General features: G+C 36.3%; 1 protein-coding gene across 8 annotated transcripts in view; it reads left to right on the plus strand.

The window, feature by feature from the left end:
* The window catches only part of EXOC6 (exocyst complex component 6), a 229,691-nt gene that overhangs the window by 43,239 nt on the left and 163,217 nt on the right, over positions 1-23,235 (plus strand). For all 8 annotated transcript variants that reach the window (XM_047073175.1, XM_047073177.1, XM_047073176.1 and 5 more), the window contains 4 exons: positions 9,252-9,423; positions 10,909-10,956; positions 11,046-11,136; positions 14,047-14,092. In XM_047073175.1, coding sequence (XP_046929131.1) covers positions 9,252-9,423; positions 10,909-10,956; positions 11,046-11,136; positions 14,047-14,092 — 357 coding nt within the window. The remainder of the gene's footprint in view (positions 1-9,251; positions 9,424-10,908; positions 10,957-11,045; positions 11,137-14,046; positions 14,093-23,235) is intronic.

A 23,235-nucleotide genomic window follows, 5' to 3' on the forward strand; every position in this document is an offset into this window, starting at 1 on the left:
TTGCTCTGTTCTTTTGTGGTTATGCACCAGCATATCCATGCTATTGGAGAACACAGGATTCTGAGATAGAGAAAAGCCATTTTTATTTTGTCTAGAAAAGGAACTATGGCGCTCCAGTAAACATAGGTAGGTTAGAGAAATTGGATTGGGTATATTGAGATTTTATCATTTTTTTAAAAAATATAAACATTTTATTAAAAGTTAAAAAATCATTTCTCAGCAAATAAATACAGGTATCCCCTGCTCTTTGAAAGTTTGTGTTTCATCAGTTCACTCTTATAAAAGACCTAAATAAGTACCGATTTCCACTAACTGAAAGAAATCCAAAAAAGATTTTTGCTTTTTAGGAAAAAGGCAAAAAGTGAAAATTGTGTTCAGCAGCATAAGCATCAAAAGTGGCAATGTCAGGTTCTTTCCTGGGGACCTGTACTCAGTGTCAAGCCACCATAGCTCTGAACTGTGTGAGCATCTTGTGTTTTATCTTGATTTATTTTGTGCATCTGTTAACAAGATGTTTCCTAAAGTATATCAGAAAAGCCTAAGAGAGGTTATTTTGTGCGTCTGGGAATGCTAAAAAAACTTTCCATAGAAATTAGGAGTAATGGCTTCTTCACTTTATACCATTCCTGTTTCATGGGAGCTCTCTACTTTCCGATAGTAGGAGAAACATGTGCATTTTATTTTTTTTAATTATTGTGATGGCTTTTTTTTACAGTGAAAATAATAGTGAAAGAAAAAGGTACCAAAAATGGTATTAGGATATTATGTGCCTTTTGGCAAAAAATATCCTGGTATGTTACCAGTAATAAGAAAGCCCTTGTTCACGTAATATCTTAAGAATGTTGTTTTGTCAGAAAGAAGGAGGTTTTCCTTAAAAAAAGAAAAGAAACCTTGAATATGATTAATAAATAATATAGCATCTGTCCAAAAACTCGAAGTAGCCCGAGTTCCTCCATTAAGACATTTTATTTGGTAACATTAATTTTTAAAGAGCCAATTTTAACATTTTAATGATATTTTGGGTTTTCTTGTATCTATTTTATTACCACTAGGTGGAGCCCTGTGCATACAATTCAAGAAGGCATTTCTGAAAGATGATTTACTTGTTTAAAAGCCATAAACCTGATACATCAGATGATCAAATAATGTATGATAACTCATATTTCAACATTTTGCTTTGGTGTGGAAGATTAGATATAATGAAGATAGAAAATGTGTACTTAAAAGAATTTTTAAGCTATGCTTTTTTAAGACCTACATTATTTTTATGCATTCCTACTTGCTAAAATTAAAATATGTAAATTAAAATCTTTAGTGTATCATGGTCCATCTTTATCTTCACATGAAGTTTTTAAATCATCTCTTCTTTTAAAATTGATTTTACATTGCATTTTGGCCTGATTAGCATTACATTTTGGTAGAAATAAGATTTTATTGTGCTGAGCTTTTGGAAGGGAAGACTGAACTCTCTTACCCTGAAGTTATTATATGTACACTTGACCCTTGAACAATGTGTGGGTTAAGGGCACTGACCCCCTGTGCAGTTGGAAATCTGCATATAACTTTTGACTCCCCAAAGATTTAACTAGTAATAACCTACTGTTGACCAGAAGCCTTAATACCATAAACGGTCAATTAACACATATTTTATATGTTTATATATAGTGCATTCTTGCAATCATGTAAGCTAGAGAAAAGAAAATGTTATTAAGAAAATTGTAAGGAAGAGAAAATACATTTTCAGTACCATACTGTATTGAAGAAAATTTGTAAGTGTACCTGCTCAGTTCACATCCTTGTTGTTCAAGTTTCCTCTGTATATGGAACACTAATTTACAAGCTTAGTGGATGTGGGATGGTGGAAAATTTACCAACTTTTTGATGTTCACTCTTCCTGGTTCTGCCATATATCTGTGTGTATTTACTTATAGGATTTGAATTAGGCCTGCCAGTAGACATTATAGCATTCTGAGGGACATTTTGAAAGAAGAAAAATTATTTTCATTAAAATTATATATTGCTTGAAAGTTAGATCAGTAATATATCTGCACATTAATAATTAGACGGATAAAACTGTTAACCAATTTAGGATTCAAAGAGTGAATAGCACTGCATGGCGTTTCCTTTCTTATCCTGCAAATTAAAATTTCAAAGAGTAATGACTGTCATTTAGAGACAAAAAAAATAGACTTTTCAGAGTCTCTGCCCAAGGTTAGATGAGTATGGGGCCCTTAGATTTCTCTACTTCATATTTTGCTCCTCTTTATTTTGTTGCATTTGTAATTTAATACTGCCTAACAATTAGCTATGCCTCAGTTCTCATCCTTTTTTTCTGTCCATTGGATGATTTCACCTGATGGGTGCAACAGTGCACATCAGGGATTCCCTATTGAGTCATTCTCAATTGTTGATCTTCAAAGGTGATCTGGTTAGTTGCTATGCTCGTAACTTCTCAGCATTTCATGCTGCTTATCACCCATTTCTGATCGGAGAGTCTGTATGACATAATGGTTAAGAGCACTGATTTGGAGTCAGGTAGACTTGGGGTTAAATCTTGGCTCTACTACTGTGTGACTTTGGACCTAAACTCTTAATCTTCCCAAACTACATTTGTAAATGGGGATGCTAATAGAATCTATGTTGTAAAGCTGTAGTGAATATAATGAGGTAATGCATGCAAAGTACTTAATAGTAAATCTTGGTTGTTAACTGTTTTTTCGTGTTTACCACATTAAGCCAGAAGCAATAGATATATGACTCCTCTTTGGTCAGTTTAGTCACTGTGGGGAATTGTTGATAGGGAGTGCACACCTTTTTTTGCTTTCCGTATCCTTCCTCCACCGTCTCTCCAAATTATCTCTATAATTAAACATAGGCTTCTTCAGAGAAAAGATGGATAATTCCTACTATGCCTCTGGTGTCAAGAAATACTTGGGAGAGGTATTGTTTCTGCTTTCTTCCTTTTTCCAGGGATCTTATACATACCCACCCTTTCTCCCTTCCTGTTTCTCTCTATTCACCCAGCTATTTATTGTTGGCTTTATTACAAATTATCAGACTAGTTATTTCGAATATAATTTTTCATCATAGTGGGTAGAGGGTTAAATCAACTACATGTATTGATTAATTCCATTTTGAGTGCTTGCGTTTGGCTTTTAGATTTGTGCTGCATCTACGAAGTTAAGAAAGTCAGAACTAGGAACCTTCCAGGGTCGTTTTTAAGGCCAAATTCTGTCTAATCATGAATTGTGGATTCTGGCACTTGCTTGAACCGTCAGTGCTTTTAAAAAAATGCATTTTATTCCTGTGATTTAGAATGTTTCCTCATCTCTGCTTCTTTATTCCTGTGCGTTCTGTTCAGGATGATCTCATTGGTATAGATTATGGGTGATGCGTGGTTATATCAGCTTGGTCTGCAGCTTGTATTTATGTCTGTAACAGCAAGTGGTTATCAGTGGTGTAACAGTCAAGAGAGACTAAGACTTAGTTATAGGTGGATCATTCACAGTACTGATTCCTTTATGTTATTTTTGTTTCCTTTATTGGGGCTTACAGTTCTAACAGCAGAAGGCATGGAATGTAAATAGTTCACCCATTTCAGGCTTTGGTTTTCTATTAATGGTGGGTGGGTATTGCGTATGTTCTGATGTACTTTGTAGAGAAAGAGTCATTCACCTGTGATGCTATAATAGATGCACTGGCAGTGTCCTGAATTACTATAAGATGGGAGTGGTTTTGCTTTTAAAACCCTGGAGAATAAATTAGAAAGATATACTAGAAGATGGGCTTTAAGAACTTTCTAGAATAAAATAGACTTCTGGAAAATAACTTGTTTTTTTTCTTTCTGTTTATATGTTATTACTGTTTTTTAAAAGGCAGCTTTAAGTTTGTTTATTTTGAGAGAGGGAGGGAGGGGCAGAGAGAGAGAACCCCAAACAGGCTCCACATTCTCAGTGTGGAGCCCAATGCAGGGCTCGAACTCACGAACTGCGAGATCATGACCTAAGCCGAAATCAAGAGTCGGATGCTTAACTGACTGAGCCACCCAGGCACCCCTGTTATTACTGTTTTTAAAAGAGGTAATAATATTGCCCTTTGCACTCACAAACAGAGTCAAATCCTCTTTGGAGAGACATTGTAGTAGGGTTGTCCTAAAATATCTCTTAGATTTTTGGTACAGTGCTACAGCTGTAACAGGAAAAAAAAAGAGAGAGAGAGAGGACAGTTGTTTTGGTAAGTTTGTTTACTACCTGGTATTTTAAGAGTCAGATAAATTTCAAACTTTTATTCAAATAGGTAAAAAAAAATTAGAAATGAGTATATATATTACTTCAATAAGTGTTCAAAGTTATGAAATGCAAATTTGTTTATAGCACACCAATATCAGGTTAACTGTCTCTTGCATATGGTTTTTCCTGTGGAGTAATGTTTAAGAATTCTTATTAATTATATGTATTAATTATAGGAAAAGCACAAGGGAAGCAAAAAAGTATTCTGGGAATTCTAGTATTGCCTCAGTCCCTTACTAATAACCAGCAAATGAGCAAGCCATTTGCCAATTCTTTTTTTTTTTTTTCTTTTTGAGAGAGAGTGAGCAAGGGAGGTGCAGAGAAAGAGGGGACAAAGGACAAATGATCCAAAGCAGGTTCTGTGCTGATAGTTGTCGAACCCACAGACTGTGAGATCACAACCTGACTGAGTCACCCAGGCACCCCACCATTTGCCATTTCTATGCCTACTCCCTCACTTGTGAAAAGGAGGCAATATTTTCTCTGGTGCTGTATAAGAAATAAAACATTGGATATAAAAAATACAGAAGGCCCCATGCAGATGTCAAGTATTAGTGGTAGTCAGCTCCTTTAGTATGGGGTAGCTATATTTGATATTGCAACCAGTACCTATTCAACAGCCAGTTCACTCTTTAATAAGGATTTCGTTGTTTTTTATGTGCATATTATGCTAGTAGCCAGTGTATATATTGAGGACTTACCATATGTCAGTTACTGCTAAGAATCTTTCATGTGTTTACTAATTTAATCCTTATAACTCTCTGATGTAGCTACTATTTTTCATCCCTATTTTATTGTTGAGAAAGTTGCAATTTAGAGAAGGGGCTTTTCTGACATAGAACAGTTAGTAAGTGTCCGTTCTGATTCCATCTGTCTCCATCCATTTATCCATCGAGTTATTCATCAATTATTTATTAAGCATCTGCTATGTGATAAGTATTATTTATTCTAGGGCTGAGCATTCATTGGGGAACAAAACAGACAAAAAGCTCTTCCTTCATATAACTTACATTCCAGTGGGCAAAGACAAAATAAATAAAACTATGCAATTGAGCATATATTCGAGTATAGTGGTAAGAGTGATGCAATGATAAAGTAAACTACTTTGTTTCAGAAAATAGAAAAAGTAAAGCAGAGAAGGGAATTTTGTGTGTGTGTGTGTTTATAATGTAGATATTGTAGCCAGAAAGGGCCTCATCAGGAAGGGGATAAAAAAAAAAAAACCTGAAAGTGGTAAGGGAGGCATCCCACATGTGAGAAGTGTGATCCAGGTAAAGGAAATAGTGTGTGTGTAAAGCATAGGACAGGAATGTGCTTGGTGTGTTGCAGGAACTACAGGGAGGCCAGTGTTGCTGGCATAGAATAACTAAAGTGGAGAGTAAGTATTAGGAAGTGAGGTCAGTGAGATAACATGGGGCAAAATTATATAGCGATTTATGGGCTATTATAAGAGAAATAGGGTTTTGAGCAGAAGGGAGATACAGGATCTGATTTATATTTTAATGGCATCATTCTGTCTACTGTGTTGTAAACAGACTGAAGGGGACCAAGGGTGAAATCAAGGAGACTGATTGCAGAAGCAGTTGGCAGAATTCTAGGCAAGACACAATGGTGGCTTAGTCCATGATGGCACCAGTAGAGGTTGTGAGATGTGGTTGGATTTGCTGGATTGTTTTGGCAGTGAGGGTGAGAGAATGCAAACAGTCGGGGGTGATTTCAAGGCTTTTTGCCAGAGCAACTAGAAGAGTGAGGTTTACTGAGATGGAGGAAGACCGTGGGAGGATCAGGTTTTGAGGAAGAAGGTAGGGATTCATTTTGAACATATTTGAGGTGCTTATCACATACCCAGGTGGAGAAATATATGAGTTTGAAGTTTAGGGGAGAGGTTGGGGCTAGAATCATACATTTGGGAGGTGTCCATTTGTTTATGGAATAGCTCCAAATCTGGATGAGATTGAGAGAATAGTGTAGGTAGAAAAGAGAAGATGTCCAAGATTAGAGCCTAGTTCTAGCTCAGGTCTTAAAGGCTCTTAATTTTTTTTTTTTTAATGTTTATTTCTTGGAGAGAGAGAATGAGTGGGGAAAGGGCAGAGAGAGAGGGAGACAGAATCTGAAGCAGGCTCCAGGCTCAGGCCGACAGCACAGAGCCTGACGTGGGGCTCGAACCCACAAACTGCGAGATCATGACCTGAGCTGAAGTTGGACACTCAACCAGATGAGCCACCCAGGTGCCCCAAGGCTCAAATTCTTGATAATAGCTATCCAATATTGCTGTCTCTAGTATTATTAATAGATACTCATTAAAATCCTATAACATGGAGGCTGCCCCTCAGGAAGCTTTTGGATGATACGAAGAAATAAAATATAGGACATATATTTGAAAGGCTTAAATTACAGTAAAAGGATAATATATAATTACATGTCACAATGAGTGGAAAGGACTGTAAATTTACCTATTCTGCAGATGAAGAGATTACTTGGCATGGAAATGATTGACGAAGGTCTGTTGGAAGAAATGAGAATTAGACTAAATCTCAAATAGCAACAGATTGGGGGGCACAGATTGGGAGGTCCCCAAGACTACTCTGAAGTTCAGTAATTTAGAAGGAGGACTCACAGAATTTAGAAAGCTTTTATATTCACAGTTGCTGTTTGTTACAGCAAAAGAAACATTAAAATTAACATCAGGAAGAGGCACATAAGTCAGGGTCTAGGAGAGTTTTAAGTGAGGGCTCCCCATTGTCCTTTCCCAGTGGTCATATAGACACCCCTTAACTTCTCCCAGCAATGATGTGTGGCAGTAGTCATGGAATATTGCCAGCCAGGGAAGCTCACTTACGCTGTGGTGTCCAGGGTTTTTCCTAGGGTTTGGTCACATACACATGACACACTGCTGTGAGTTGTTTACCCTTAATCTACGGACTCTCCAGAGCTGATATGATGTGGCCCCAAGGTCCCCATCCACTGCAAGTCACATTGTAAATCACATTGCTAGCTTAGATTATTTGGCATTGCCCAAAACCCTCAAGTAAACAAAGACAACTATCAGGACATCCCAGAGATTTACCTCCCAGGAGCTGGGGACAAGGGCCAAACCTTTCTTTGGGTAAGGTTAATTTTTTCTGCATGGTGGTTGGCTGGGAGGGTGGTGCCCTCTATGTGGAGAAAGCATGAGCTGAGATACAGTAGGAATGTGTACACCATGTTTAGAGAACATCGTGGTGACTGCAATATGGCCTTGTGCTTGAGAATATGAACTCTGGAGACATAGTGCCAGGATTTATATCCCAGCTGCCCTTTGCTAGCTGTGGAATTTATGGCAGTTATATAATCTATAACATCAGTAAAGCAAGGGTAGTAACAACACCTTCTTTATAGGCTTGTTGTGAGGAATTACTGTACAAAGTACTTAGAGTATGTCCTGACATAGTAAATGCTGTAGAAATCAGGAGTTTGTTCATCATTAATGATGAAATTCATCATCATGTCCTTAATCATTTACTCAGTGATTCTTTTTTGAGCACTAGTATGTTAAAGACTCATGTTCTGAGCCTCAGACCTTGAGTTCTGGATACCTAGGCAGTTTCCAGATATCTACAGGGTTTGTGACTGATTTAATATTAACATGTTCAAAAAGAAATTAAATAATTTTCGCACAAATGATTTTTACTATTGGCAGTACTGTTAACTCAGTTTTGTTTTAAGATTATCAGCTGTTGCAGGGCGCCTGAATGGCTCAGTAGTTGAAGCGTTTGACTTCGGCTCAGGCTATGATATCACAGTTTGTGAGTTTAGCCCCACATCAGGCTCTCTGCTGTCAGCACAGAGCTCACTTCAGATCCTCTGTCCCCCATCTCTCTCTGCCCCTCACCTACTCCCGCTCTTTTTCTCTCTCTCAAAAATAAGTAAACATTAAAAAAAAAGATTATCAGCTGTTGCTGTGAAGTTAAAACTTGTATTTAACTGGCAATCAAAGAACTTAATTTGGAGAGAAGTGCTGAACCATAGTTACAGTAAGTGGAATTCATTGTGATACTTCGGCATCTGTTCTGTGGCTTCAACTGTTACTTGAAGGCATGCTATGCATCTGGCCTGTGGTATCCATGATAGAAATGATATCTTTCTAAAGAAGGGCTTTATCATAATACGCTGCCGCTTGAGGGCTCACACTTGTAGAATTGCATTCCCTTCTCCTGTGCCATGTTTTGTTTTGTTTTGTTTTGTTTTGTTTTGTTTTGTTTTGTTTTGTTTTTAAATCAGTCCTGATTATCCTTTTTTTCCTTCTCTTTGGACCATGAAAAGCTTCAGGGTAGTGACTTTGGGAGCAGGATAGCTTAGAGTGAAAAGACCTTTACATGGGAGAAGTAATTTACATGTAAGAGATAGGAAGGTATTTTTTCGGTATGTTATAGGCTTACTTTAAACATTTAACTTATGCTCCAAAGTAACTGTAATGTAATATTGGTACTATAGCAAATTATTATTAACAGCTTTAATTGTATGTTTAAAAGTCATATTCATGGGGTGCCTGGGTGGCTCAGCTGGTTAAGCGTCTTGACTTTTGATCTTGACTCAGTTGTCAAGATCTCACAGTTTGAGAGTTCAAGCCCCACGTTGGGACTTGAACGTGAGACAGTTCATGAGTTCAAGCCCCATGTTGGGCTCTGTGTTGACAGCACGGAGCCTGCTTGGGATTTTGTCTCTCCCTATCTCTGCCTTCCCCCCTCTCAAAATAAATAAATGAGTAAAACTTTAAAAATGTTAAAAATAAAAGTCATGTTCACAGGCTTAAATCTGGATATCAGAATTAAGCAATTCTTGAAATGTATGAATATCACCTTAATATACTGATTACAAAGCAAAAAACCAAAAAATATTAGCTGTTTCAAAGAATGGGCTAATAAAGAATAAATTTTGGTGAACTGGGAAGTTAATGTTAGCTTTCTTTTTGTATACATTTAGGTCTGTTTATGATGACCAACCAAATGCACACAAGAAGTTTATGGAAAAGTTAGATGCTTGTATCCGTAATCATGACAAGGAAATTGAAAAGATGTGTAATTTTCATCATCAGGGTTTTGTAGATGCTATTACGGAACTCCTTAAAGTAAGGACTGATGCAGAAAAACTGAAGGTAAGAAATGTTTTAAAATTCTCTCAACCTTTGGGGTGCCTGGGTGGCTCAGTTGGTTAAGCATCCGACTCTTGGTTTCAGCTTAGGCATGATGAGTCCCACATGGGGCTCCATGCTGCCAGTGTGGAGCCTGAGTGGGATTCTCTGTCTTCCCTTTCTCTCGCTCCTTCCCTGCTTGTGCGCCCGCGTTCTCTCCTAAAAAAATAAACTTAAAATAAAAGAAACTTATTTAAAAAAATTCTCTTTACCTTTGCTGTCATTAAATTACTGAAGTATTAGTTTGTAGTGCATATGTACAAATAATTATTAAATGTACTATTTTCAAGAAGTGAGTTAGTGTGTATATTTGGGAATGCTCTTTATGCTCTATTAACATAGTTGTCATGCTAATGACAGGAGTAATCTCTTTTTTGTAAAGCAAGTAATGCATTGACTTAACAGGATTTCTTTCCATGCAGGGAAATGAACGAAAAGAATTCATACAATGAAAGGCCTCATTTGCAGTTTTAGAATTTTAAAAAAGACAATTAGTACAATAATGATAAAAACTATCCTCTAAAAACCTTTAAAAACTTACTATAAGTGATTATGTTCTCAAAATTATTTAATAATATTGAAACTTAGTTTAATAGCAAAGCATAATTTTCTTAAAGAAAGTTGGTGTGCATTTTCTGCCACAGAGCAAAAACGTTATTTATTAAATGAGACCTGGATTTGTTTAGCCAGAATTCAAAATATTTAGTTCTAAGAATTGTGCTATTTATCTTTCTTTACATTTGGAGAATTTAGCAGATAAAATGACCCTGGTTCACCAAAGGTTATGATTAAAAAACCATTATATAAAGGATATTCAGATAACAAGAGACCAAATACAGCATCAATGAGGTCACTGAGCATCTTTGTTCAGAAATTAATGAGATTTTTAATAAACTAGAATGTGCTTCCTTATGATGATGACCTAATGAGTCACTTAATATGTGGGAAAATTTGAGGTTGAGCTTTGTCTGCACCTGCAGCATTAAAATGTTGCTGTGGATTGAGATTTCCGTGTTTGATGTTAATCAACCACCCAGTGTTTGCATTCAGCAAAGTATGAATGTTTAATTACCATAAAATGCAATCACCATTTCCTACAGACAATGAATGGCACATAGACCTCATTGAAGTTATCAAAAAGGGACCAGTGGTCAATTGGGTCAGTGATTTGAATTGTTTGACAGACTTAGAGAAGCAAGTAAAGTTCAAAAATCTAGATTAAATTTGAGAAGTTTGCCACAGAATCTGTTAAAAAGAACTGTCATAAGTAATTGAAGTTAACAAAAGCCCTTTTCAATCAAAAGTTCAAGTTCAAGCTGTAGAGTTAATTTGAATTTGCATTTCTTTGTTCTAAGTTTCTCATGAAGCATGATCTGATTACAAGGGTGAGCAGTTATATCAGGGCAGTTTTATGCATATTTGTCTAACTAAGGTGAAATTATTTTTAAGGTACAAGTTACTGATACCAACCGAAAATTTCAAGATGCTGGAAAGGAGGTGAGAATATGATATATTTCTTGTATGCTCAATTTGTGGATGCAGTTTAACTGTTTGCTTAAAAATATGAACATTTCTTCTTTTCTAAGGTGATAGTCCAGACTGAAGATATTATTCGATGTAGAATTCAGCAGAGGAATATTACAACAGTAGTAGAAAAATTGCAGTTATGTCTTCCAGGTGAGTTAAACTTGTCTACAGTGTAATGCTTGGCTTGGTAAAATTATAATCTAATGATAGTGTTTGGTCATTATTCATTATGGGAATTACAGATTATTTGGTGATTGCCCCCAAAAGCTCATGGTTATCTTCCTTGCCCATTTTAGCCCTTGAATTTTCATGGTCTTCTTATCTTATAAAGTCCCTGTTTGATGATCTGTCACATCAGGTTCCTAGAAAAACCTGTACCTCTCCCTCTCCCATTTCCTCCCGCCTAGTTTGTCCTTTGTCCCTCACCCCCCTCCCACTGCTTTTTTGTTTTTCCTCAGAATACTTTCCCATGGAGGAGAGTGTCTTTTCATTACATTTCCTTGCCTTTTCCTAATTTGCCTCATTTTTTATAACTAGTTTTCCATTGTTTTCTCTTTGTCATTTAAGCAGGTTGGTGTTGCTTTGCTCACAGTCTCATTTTGCTGATAAAATAAGCAAACATCCAAAAGTGCTAGGTCTTCTCACTTCTTTGGTCTTGCCTTTACTCCTATGTTTTGGAAAGACTGACTTTTTAGGTTTCTGAGTTTTTGATCTCTCTGTTACAGCTCAGATATTACTGGGACATCAAATAAATTCTGAAGAAACTAACCAGTATTTTCTTTCCCCTGATGTATCCTGTTCAGACAAAAGGAAGCATGTGTATGTCCTCTTTTCTTCATATAGTAAACTGAATCCATCTTAGTGTCCCATCTTCTAAACTTATTTTTTTTTTTTAGGAAAGAACCTGAACCTTTATCCTGGAGAATAGAATGAGATGCTTTGTATGATATTTATATAATATAAAATTACCTTTGAACACAAATTATATGTTAAAACTGTCAGATTTTATTTTATTAAACAATTTTTTAATGTTTATTTTTGAGAGAGAGAGAGAGAAAAAGTGTGAGTGGGGGAGGGGCAGAGAGAGAAGGAGACACAGAATCCGAACCAGGCTCCAGGCTCTGAGCTGTCAGCACAGAGCCCGATGTGGGGCTTGAACTCAAGAACCGCGAGATCATGACCTGAGCCAAAGTTGGATGCTTAACCGACTGAACCACACAGGCACCCAAAAACTGTCAGATCTTATTAGCTAAAAAACATTGTTTTCTGACTTTGTGAGATTAACTTTTCTTTTTTTTTTAGAATCACTGAAATTCTACTCAGTTTAATCTTGGATGCTTGCACACTAACTTTGAGTAAATAAAATGTCTGCTTATTATGTTCAGTTTCAGGATTGAGAATGTACTTCCTTCTAGTAATGTTTAATAATATGTCTTTGCCACCATCAGATACAGTGAAGTAGCCATGAAGACAGTCTCTAAGTTTGATTGCTTTGTCCCTGAATGGTAATAAGCCTAAAAATTCGGGTACTGATAGAATGAGAAAGCTGAATTGGGCTTATTCCCCTATGCAGCTATTTGGAATAGAAAAATAAAGGGAAGTAGAGATTAGACTTTTGTTACTGCTACTGTTTTTGCTTTCAAGGCTGGGCAGGTGATCTGAGTTTATGTAAACATTGTGTTCCTAATAGCCACATTGAGAACTACCTCCTTTCCTCTATTAGCCTTTTATCTAATTATCCAGTCGTAAATACTTTTTTGTGTCAGCCATTATGGTAGATATTGGAAGTATAAGTTTGAAAATGAGACATTCCCAGCCCTGAAGAGTCCTACAGTCTAATGTGAATAAAGACAAATAAGCTATTAATTATTGTACAATTGTTTAACTCCTCCTTGGATTAGGAGTATGAGAGGGTATAAGAAGTCATAGGGTAAACAATGCATTTTCCTGGTACATTAGTTTTACTTGATTATTTTTGAGGAGAGTATTACTTTTCTATGGAAATAATATAAGATAGATAAGAAAGTTACAGGAGTTGTTGAGGTAAAACAGGAGACTTCAAAGAAAGTTTATACTTGTAGCAGCAGTTTTAGGCTTTTTCCCAGGTTATGTGTTCACTGTAATGCTTTGGTTGGGAAATATGAGAAATACTTGGTTGCAATATAGGGGCTGTGATAGAGATACCCATAGGGACCACAGGGTTGAGGTGGTTCACTGTTGCCACCATCGCAGTATTACGGATTTCAGATAAATGAACAATGTCTTCTATGAACTTGAAGACCCCTGGGAAGTAGCCAAAATAGAAAATCTGGGAAAAAAGTATTCTGTCTTTCTGGTCTGTGAAAATGTGAGCTGGCTTGATCGGAGTCAATAATAACTTACTCACTTTATACTTTGAAATTCTACTAAGGATAAATGGTAATCTGCATAGTTGCATTAAAACCTTTTTGGTGGCAAAGCTGAATGCTTCTTGCTGAAGCTTATAACAACTTTTATTGACTAATTGCATTTCTGAGTCCATAATAGAAATGGTAAAACAAAGTTGCTTTGTTATGTTTATTTATGATTTTATTATAATTTACTCTCTGCTGTACACTTTTGAGGGTTTTTTTCTATGTCAATTTGGTGTAAAATTTTGCTTAGTGAGCTATAACACACTTGTGTTTGGTATATGAATATTATTTGAGATATTGAATCAAAATTAATCTCAATCAGCTTTGTTTCCTGAGTAACTAAAGTCCAAACTTCTAATTCCACCGCAGAGAAGATATATAAGTTTCTGAATATGATAATTATCAGTTGGTTAAAGCCTCAGCTATAGGTGTCTGCATATGGAAGTATTCCAAATTCCAGATAATGTGTATAAATAATGTAATGTTCAATATACATAGACATTAAAATGTCTTTTATTTATTTGAAGTATAAAATTTTATTTGAAAATATAAGCCTGAATTAAAGTATAGAGAAAAGTAATGAATTTATAATCGGTTCTTCCCTTTAATTTTTTCATCTCAACTTTTTTTTATTTTGAAAGCTAAAATAAGTTATTTTTTAATGCAGTGCTGGAAATGTACAGTAAGCTAAAAGAACAGATGAGTGCAAAACGGTGAGTTGTTTCTTTCTTATTTTTCATAGGAATCTTCTTTTTCTATTAAAGAAAGCATGGATAAACAGTATAAATTATAGTGAGTCATGTGAAGTTTTGCTCTCTACCTTTATTCCTTTTCATGCAATTTGCCCGTCAGGATCATTTAATAAAACAATTCTTAGCCATTGATATGTGGATCCTTGTCCTTTATAAGTGAAATCAAAGATTGATAATATTGATGAAGGACAAATAGACAACTGAACAGGAGTGAAAAAATATTGATTAGCTTCTGTGTTAACATTGCATACAATCAAAAGCTAAGTGTGTTGTGGGACCACAATGGAAGCAGGGTGGGTAGTTATATTTTGACAGTCTAGGCTAGTCATGTTCTGTATTATAACAAAAAATGAATACATGACATATGAAAATAATTTGCAGTACTTTATTGATTACCATAGAATCATTAGATGTAATAATGTTTAAAATGTTTTAAAGATGAGCAATTTTAAAGTAACAGAAAAATCAGAATAAATGAGAATATTCCACATTTAGAATAGGGAAGTAGTGATTTCCTCTTAGTTTATTAATAACTGCTTAATTATCACAGTACATTATATACAAATCTATACTTAAAGATCTGTGTATATCCTGCTTTATAGTACTAAACATTGAATTTTATTGGCCTTTACCAATTGATACTAATTAGTAGAATTGTTTTTTTCATTCTTAATACATGAACCGTAAATTATCCTGAAAGTCTTTTGTTTTATATATATAATGAATATATTCTCTTTTTCTATCTGAGTTGTATTGTCTTCACATTTTAAAGATCCAGGTAATAGTTCCGTGTGTTTGTTGCAGAAAAACAGATGTCATCTTCCCTACTTCCATTCATCATTCCTCCTTGCTAGGGGCAAAACCTTTGACCTCTTTTAAGGGATTATTTTGATATTTACATTTATGCCTTTAAATAACTAACTTCTATTATTTCTTCACTGTTTTCCAGTTTAGGGCATTATATATTTTTTCAATAACATAATCTAATATTAAACAAATTTTTTTAATGTTTAGTTATTTTTGAGAGAGAGAGGGCTAGAGACAGAGCACGAGCAGGGGAGGGGCAGAGAGAGAGGGAGACACAGAATCTGAAGCAGGCTCCAGGCTCTGAGCTGTCAGCACAGGGCCTAATGTGGGACTTGAACTCATGAACTGTGAGATCATGACCTGAGCTAAAGTAGGGCACATAAACGACTGAACCACCCAGGCACCCCCATAATCTAATATTTATATTCAGTTCCCCCACTCCCCCCCCCCCCCCAGATATCTTATATTTTCTTTCCTTTCCTGAAACATTGGTTGGTACGTACTTTTTTGTCCCTTTAACCTGCAACAGTCTTCCTACTTTGTTTTTCCCGAAAGGGTCGAGGTTAGTTGTCTTGTAGACCAAGCCATTTTGGATTTGTTTATTTTCTCATGATTAGATTCAGATGAAATATTTTTGGCATGAGTATGACATAAATGATATTGTGTACCTCTTACTCTATGAGATCAGAAGGCGTATACTGTTAGATTGTCTCTAGGTTATGCTAAATTGGATCATTTGGTTAAGAGGATGACTACCGGATCACTTGAAAGGTATCTTTTCTCTTTGCATTTACTAAGTAATCTGTGGGGTGATATTTTGAGTCCTGTTTCCTTAACAACCTTTCACCCACTAGTTTTAGGATTCTTGCTTTAATCAGTTATTACATTGGGATTACAAAATGGTGATGTTTTATAATTCTGTCATTCCAAAATGGTGATTTTTTTAAATAATTTAATCATTCTTTTGACATTTATTAGCTATTTTTCTTAATATAAAGAAGGTTTTCTTTTTTTTAGCTCTTCCTTTTTATTTCCCTTTACTTTTTTTTTTTTTTTCTTTTTCTGATTATCACTATGGACTCATGGATTTTTTTAAAAAAATAAATGTATTGAGACACCTGGGTGGTTCAGTTGGTTGAGCGTCTGACTTCGGCTCAGGTCACAATCTCGGAGTTTGGGAGTTCAAGTCCTGTATCGGGCTCACTGCTGTCAGTGCACAGCCCACTTTGGATCCTCTGTCTCCCTCTCTCTCTCTGCCCCTCCCCTGCTCATGTTCGCTTGCTCTCTCTCTCAAACATAAGTAAACCTTAAAAAAGAAAATAAATATGTTATAATCTTTTTTTTATGTTCAAATTTGTCCCATATTTGGCTAGGGGAACCCCTCAAGCCAATTTCTGTGTCCTCATTTGTCTTTGAATACTTTCTTGTTTATCACACATGTTCCAAGCTCACATTTTCCTTTTCTTGCCCTAAACCTAGAATAGCCATTTTCCAAGATACCCTAGTTCCTTGGTTTTTTTCCTAATGTTTATTTATTTTTGAGAGAGAGACAGAGTATGAGTGGGGGAGGGGCAGAGAGAGACGGGAGACACAGAATTCGAAGCAGGCTGAGCTGTCAGTACAGAGCCCAACTTGGGGCTTGAACCCACGAACCATGAGATCATGACCTGAGCCGAAGTTGGATGCTTAACCGACTCAGCCACCCAGGTGCCCCTAAGGTACCCTAGTTCCTTTTAGTAAAGAAAGGTATTTAGAAACAGATCTGCTTGCTAGGTGGGCTTATTACCCCCCCTCCCCCAGACACACACCTCTCATGCCCTCTAGCTTCCAGGGTTGCCATTGAAAAGTTTGAAGCCATTCTGATTTCTTTAGTTTGTGATCTATTTTTTTTCTCTTTTAGAATAATCTTCTCGGGGTGCCTGGGTGGCTCAGTCTGTTGGGCGGCCAACTACAGCTCAGGTCATGATCTCGCTGTCTGTGAGTTCAAGCCCCGCATCGGGCTCTGTGCTGACAGCTCAGAGCCTGGAGCCTGCTTCTGATTCTGTGACTCCCTCTCTCTCTGCCCCTTTTCTGCTTGCTCTCTGTCTCTCTCTCAAAAGTAATAAACATTAAAAAAAAAAATAGAATAATCTTCTCTTCCGTGGTCTGCAGTTTCCTGATGATGTGCTTTGACGTGGGTCTGTTTACTTCCATTGTGCTGGGTACTTGGTGAACCTGTCTGGAATTTAACCTGGAAACTGTTCTTTGATCTGATAATGTCTTTAAGTTCTAGGACATTTTCCTGAATTATTTTTGCCTGTTTTCTTTTTAAAAATTTTTTTGAATGTTTATTCATTTTTGAGATAGAGAGATACAGTGCAAGTGGGGGAGGGGCAGAGAGAGAGGGAGACACAGAATCCAAAGCAGGCTCCAGGTTCTGAACTGTCAGCACAAAACCTGATGTGGGGCTTGAACCCACAAACCGTGACATCATGACCCAAGCTGAAGTTGGACACTTAACCCACTGAGCCACCCAGGCACCCCTGTCTTTCTGTTTTCTTGATTCTAGGACAGATAGTGATGTTTAGTCTTCTAGATTGGCCCTCTTAGTTTCTTTACTCTTCTTTAACAGTTTTTTTTTTTTACTCTTTACTCAGTTTCTAGGATATTTTTTCATTTTTATCTCCTAAAAAATAATGCTGATTTTATTTCATTTCTGCTCTCTGATTTTTAATTTCTAAGAACTGTGTTTTGATCTCCAAATATTTCTTTGTTCTTTCTTTCTTTCTTTCTTTCTTTCTTTCTTTCTTTCTTTCTTTCTTTCTTTCTTTCTTTTATAACCTGTTATTGATTCATTGCTAACAGTATTTTGTCTTACCTCTGAGATTTTAGATCTATTGTTTATATCTCTCCTTGCATATAGTCTGTTTCCACAGAGTACCTCCACCCCCCCCCCCCGCATTTTTGTTTTGTTTATTTTTTTCTTTAATCTCTGACTTTGTTGGTAGAGGTGTTTCTCAGATCTGGTAATTCCTTGGTTGACTGCTCATATTTAAATACAGTGGACATAGCTGATTGGAAGCTTTGGGTATGTGGGTGGGACTTGTTGATTGTGAATTTCACTGTGAGATTACCTAGCTGGGCTGTTTAGTTGGTGAGCCTTTGATGTTAATATCTGGAGTTATTTCTTCTGGGGCCCCTCAGATTCTCTAGAGGAGACTTTTCCTGTCTCTTGTCTGGAGGGTAAAGATCTGACTGCCAGCATTCTGGGATCTGAGGTGGTGAAGAGGGCATTTGGTATATATAAACTCTGTTAATCCTCTTGTTTTCATATCAGTACTATTGCCCTCAGCCTTGGGTGGTCTTCCCCTGTTCAGAGATTATCTATTTTAGTCTCTTTAGTATTTTGCTAAAATGCAGAAAGGTGACTCAGATGACTAAGTGGGGTTTGCTTCTTAAACACATTTTCAACCAATATTCCTTACTTCAGCTCTCCTTTCACTCCCTCTTCCATAAGTAGTGGAATTCCTATAAATTATTGACATTTTTGGAGATTCTAGAGAATATTCTTGGCTTCTCAACTATTGACTTAGAATTTAGTTTTCTAAGATATGCTGAGGTTTTTTTTTTTTGTTTGTTTGTTTGTTTGTTTTTTACCACATGTCCATCAGCTTTCAACATTCTAAAATTTTGTTCTCTCTTCTCCTTTTCTTTTTATCTGTGTGGACTTATGCTTTTTTAAAAAATCTCTTCATGTTAGTTTATTGGAATTTCAAGAAGGAGTCAAGGTAAAAAGCATGTATTCAGGCTGCCATTGCACTAGATACCTAGGACCCCACTTCTGGTGCCTTGCCATATTTTTGTCAAGATAAATATCCATATGGAGTAATAAAGGGCGTGAGCAGATGTTATTCCTGGTGATCATTAGAGGTTGCAAATTAGTGACCTGCAGAATCAAACTGGCCCACAGATATATTTGGTTTGATTTGCAAAATGTAAAAAAAAATGTTTTTTGTTAGTTACTATCACTTCACATTCTTTAAGAGATATCTGGATTTGTGTTCTGATGACTCCCAAAGCTTGAATCTTGAGCTTGGTTTTGACGTCTCTGATTCTTGTTGAGTCTTTTCACATGGATATTCCACTATCTCAAGTTCAACATGTCTGCAACAGGTTTAAAATCTTTGCATATTTTGACGGTTGGTCCCTTTTCTGTCACATGTGTTGTAAAATATTTACTCTGTGGTACAGTTTTTTATTTTTTTAAGTTTTTTGTTTAGTGGTTTTTTTAGACCCAGATACACAAATCATAAGTCTGTAGCTCCATTAATTTTTTTTATATACTTTTTTTAAGTTTATTTATTTATTTTTAACAGAGAGAGAGAGTGTGTGAATGGGGCAGGGGCAGAGAGAGAGGGGGGGACAGAGGATCCAAAGCAGGCTCTGCGCTGACAGCAGAGAGCCCCATGTGGGTATCAAACTCACGGACTGCGAGATCATGACCTGAGCTGAAGGCTGATGTTTAACTGACTGAGCCACACAGGTGCCCCTGTAGCCCCATGAATTTTTATTTTTTTTTATTTTTTTTATTTTTTTATTTTTTTTTTAAATTTTTTTCAACGTTTATTTATTTTTGGGACAGAGAGAGACAGAGCATGAACGGGGGAGGGGCAGAGAGAGAGGGAGACACAGAATCGGAAACAGGCTCCAGGCTCAGAGCCATCAGCCCAGAGCCCGACGTGGGGCTCGAACTCACGGACCGCGAGATCGTGACCTGGCTGAAGTCGGACGCTTAACCGACTGCGCCACCCAGGCGCCCCAGCCCCATGAATTTTTAAAAAGCAAATACACCTTTATTTATAACCACCAAGATCAAGATTTGAACATTATTTCTACCCCAAAAGCTTTTCTCATACTCTATTCCAGTCATCACCCCAAACAAGATTTAGAACACTTCCATCACCCTTTTATGCCCCTTTCTAATCGGTTCTTCCTCCCTCCTCCAGAGGTAACTTCTTTCTGATTTCTGTCACCAATGGTTAGTTTAACATTTTCTCAGAAGTGATATAAATGGAATCATAGAATATATATTTTTTCTTGTCTAGTACTTTTCACTCCAAATGTTTTGAGATTCATCCGTATTATTGCATATACCAATTGTTTGTTTCTTTTCATTGCTGAGTAGTATTCAGTTCTAAGAATTTGTTTACCCATTTACTGGTTGGTGGGTATTTGGGTTGTTTTTAGTTCGGAGGTGTTATGAATAAGACTATTATAAAATTAGTGTACAAGTCTTTGTAGGCAGATGTTTATATTTCTCTTTAATATATGCACAGGAGTAGAATTGCTGGGTTATAGTATAGGTATAGTCTACCTTTTTATTTTTTCAAATGGTTGTACCATTTTGTACTCCAATCAGCAGTGAGAATTTTAGATACTACACATCCTTGCCAACATACGATACTGTAAGTCTGTTCTAGATGAGCTATTTTGGTACATATAAAATGATATCTCAGTGTGGTTTCAATTTACATTTCTCTGATGACTGATGTTGAGTGCCTTTTCATTTGCTACTCATTTGTGTATTTTCTTTTGTAAAATGTCAGTTCAAGTCCTTTGCTTATAATTTTAGGTTTAGAGACACATTAAAAAATATTTTTTAATGTTTATTTCAGGGAGAGAGAGAGAGAGAGAGAGACAAAACGTGAGCAGGGGAGGGGCAGAGAAAGAGAGGGAGACACAGAATCTGAAGCGGGCTCCAGGCTCTGAGCTGTCAGCACAGAGCCTGACACAGGGCTTGAACCCATGAACCGTGAGATGATGACGTGAGCTGAAGTCGGATGCTTAACCGACTGAACTACCCATGCGCCCCAGGTTTAGAGACGTATTGAACAGAAAGTACAGAATTCCCATATACCTTCCTCTCCCTCACAGTTTCTTGTATGAGTATAGTACATTTCCTACAATTCAAGAACCAATATTGACATGTTTTTAAGTCTACAGTTTGTAATAGGGTTTAGGGTTCACTCTTATATCGTACAGTTTTATTGATTTTGACAAATGCATAGTGTCACATCTACCATGACAACATTATACAGAATAGCTTTATTGCCTGAAAAATCCCTTGTGCTTCATCTCTTTCCCCATCCCTCCCTTACCAAACCCCTGCCAATCACTGACCTTTCTATAGTTTTGCCTTTTTCATAATGTCCTATAGTTGGGATCATACAATATGTGTTATGTTCAGACTGGCTTTGTTCACTTAACAATATGCATTTAAGATTCCTCCATGTCTTTTTATGGCTTGATAGCTTATTTGTTTTTATTGATGAAAAATATTGCATTGTATGGATGCACCATTCACCTATTGAAGGACATCTTGGTTGCTTCTAATTTCTGGCAGTTAAAAATAAAGCTGCTGTAAACGTTTGTGTGCAGGTTTGTGTGGACATAACTGTTCAGTTCATTTAGGTAAATACCTGGGGGTACAGTTGCTAGATCATAGAGAGAGGCTGTATTTAGCTTTGTAAGAAACAGCCAAACTGTCTTCCAGAGTGGCTTTACTATTTTACATTCTCAGCACTAATGAATGGGAGTTCTGTTGCTCCACACCCTCACCAGGATTTGGTGTTGTCAGTGTTTTGTATTTTAGCCATTCTAATAGATGCATGGTAGTATCTTGTTTTAACTTGCAATTCTGTATTGGCATGTGATAGCATTTTTTTCGTATGCTTCTTTGCTATGTGTATATATTCTTTGGTGAGGTATCTGTTCAGATCTTTTGTACACTTTTATTTTTATTTATTTTCAATTTTTTTAAGTTTATTTATTTATTTTGAGAGAGAGGGGGGCAGAGGGAGAGAAAGAATCCCAAGCAGGCTCCACACAGTCAGCACAGAGCCTGATGCTCAAATTCAAACCACGAGATCATGACATGAGCTGAAATCAAGGGTTGGACACTTAACCGACTCAGCCACCCAGGCGCCCCTACACTTTTAAATATGGTTGTTGGTTTTCTTATTGTTGACTTCTAAGTGTTTTTTTTTTTTTATATTTTATAGTACTATGTATTTTGAAAATATCCTCTCCCATTCTGTAGCTTATCTTTTTAGTCTCTTAACAATGTCTTTTTAGAACAGAAGATACTAACTCACTGCCAAATCCAAGGTCACTTAGATTTTCTTCTGTGTTATTTTCTAGAGTTTTGTGTCTTACATTTATGTCTGTGATCCATTATGAGTTAATTTTTGTGAAATCCATTCATGAACATGGAATATCTCTCCATTTATTTAGATTTTCTTTGATTTCTTTCATCAGAGTTTTGTGGTTTTCTTCACATAGATCTTGTATATATTTGGTTAGATTTATACATAATTCATTTTTTGGTGCTAAGGTAAATGATATTGTGTTTTTAATTTCAAATTCCAGTTGTTCCTTGCTGGTTTACAGAAAGGCAGTTGACTTTGGTATGTTAGCCTGGTATCCTGCAACCTTCCTATAATCACTGACTAGTTCTGGGAATTTTTTTGTTGTTGATTGTTTGGGATTTTGTACATGGACAGTCATGTCATCTGCAGACAAGGCTTTTCTTTCTTCCTTCCTAATATGAATACCTTTTATTACTTTTTCTCTTATTGAATTAGCAATGAATATCAGTATGATGGTTAAATAGGAGTGGTGAGGAGGAACATCCTTGCCTGTTTCTGATCTCATGGGGAGAAGCATTACGTTTCTCACCACTAAGTATGATGTTAGTTTTGTATGATTTTTATTCTTTTAAATTTAAGGTGTGTTTTATAGCCCAGAATATGGCCTATATTGGCGAATGTTCTATGTGAGCTTGAGAAGAATATTCTGTTGTTGGATGAAGTATATTCTGTAAACGTCCATGAAACCCAGTTGACTGATAATGCTCTTCAGTTCAACCATATCCTTAACTGAATTTCTGGCTGCTGGATCTGTCGGTTACCGGAGGAGTTTTGAGGTCTTCAGCTATATTAGTGGATTTATTTGTTTTCCTTGCTGTTCTATCAATTTTTGCCTCACATATTTTGATACTTTGTTATTAGGTACATACACATTAAGGATTGTTATGTCTTTTTAGATACTGATCATTTTATCATTATGTAATGCTTCTATCTCATAATTTTCCTTGCTCTGAAATCTGCTTTATCTGAAATTAATATAGCTACTCCAGTGTTCTTTTGATTAGTGTTACCATAGTATATCTTTTTCCATCCCTTTACTTTTTTTTTTTTTTTTTTTTATATGAAGTTTATTGACAAATTGGTTTCCATACAACACCCAGTGCTCATCCC

Source organism: Lynx rufus, unplaced genomic scaffold (assembly GCF_022079265.1).
Source record: "Lynx rufus isolate CCGP_SWC_20201006 ecotype Redwood Valley unplaced genomic scaffold, mLynRuf1.p SCAF_11, whole genome shotgun sequence".
Taxonomy (NCBI): Eukaryota; Metazoa; Chordata; class Mammalia; order Carnivora; family Felidae; genus Lynx; species Lynx rufus.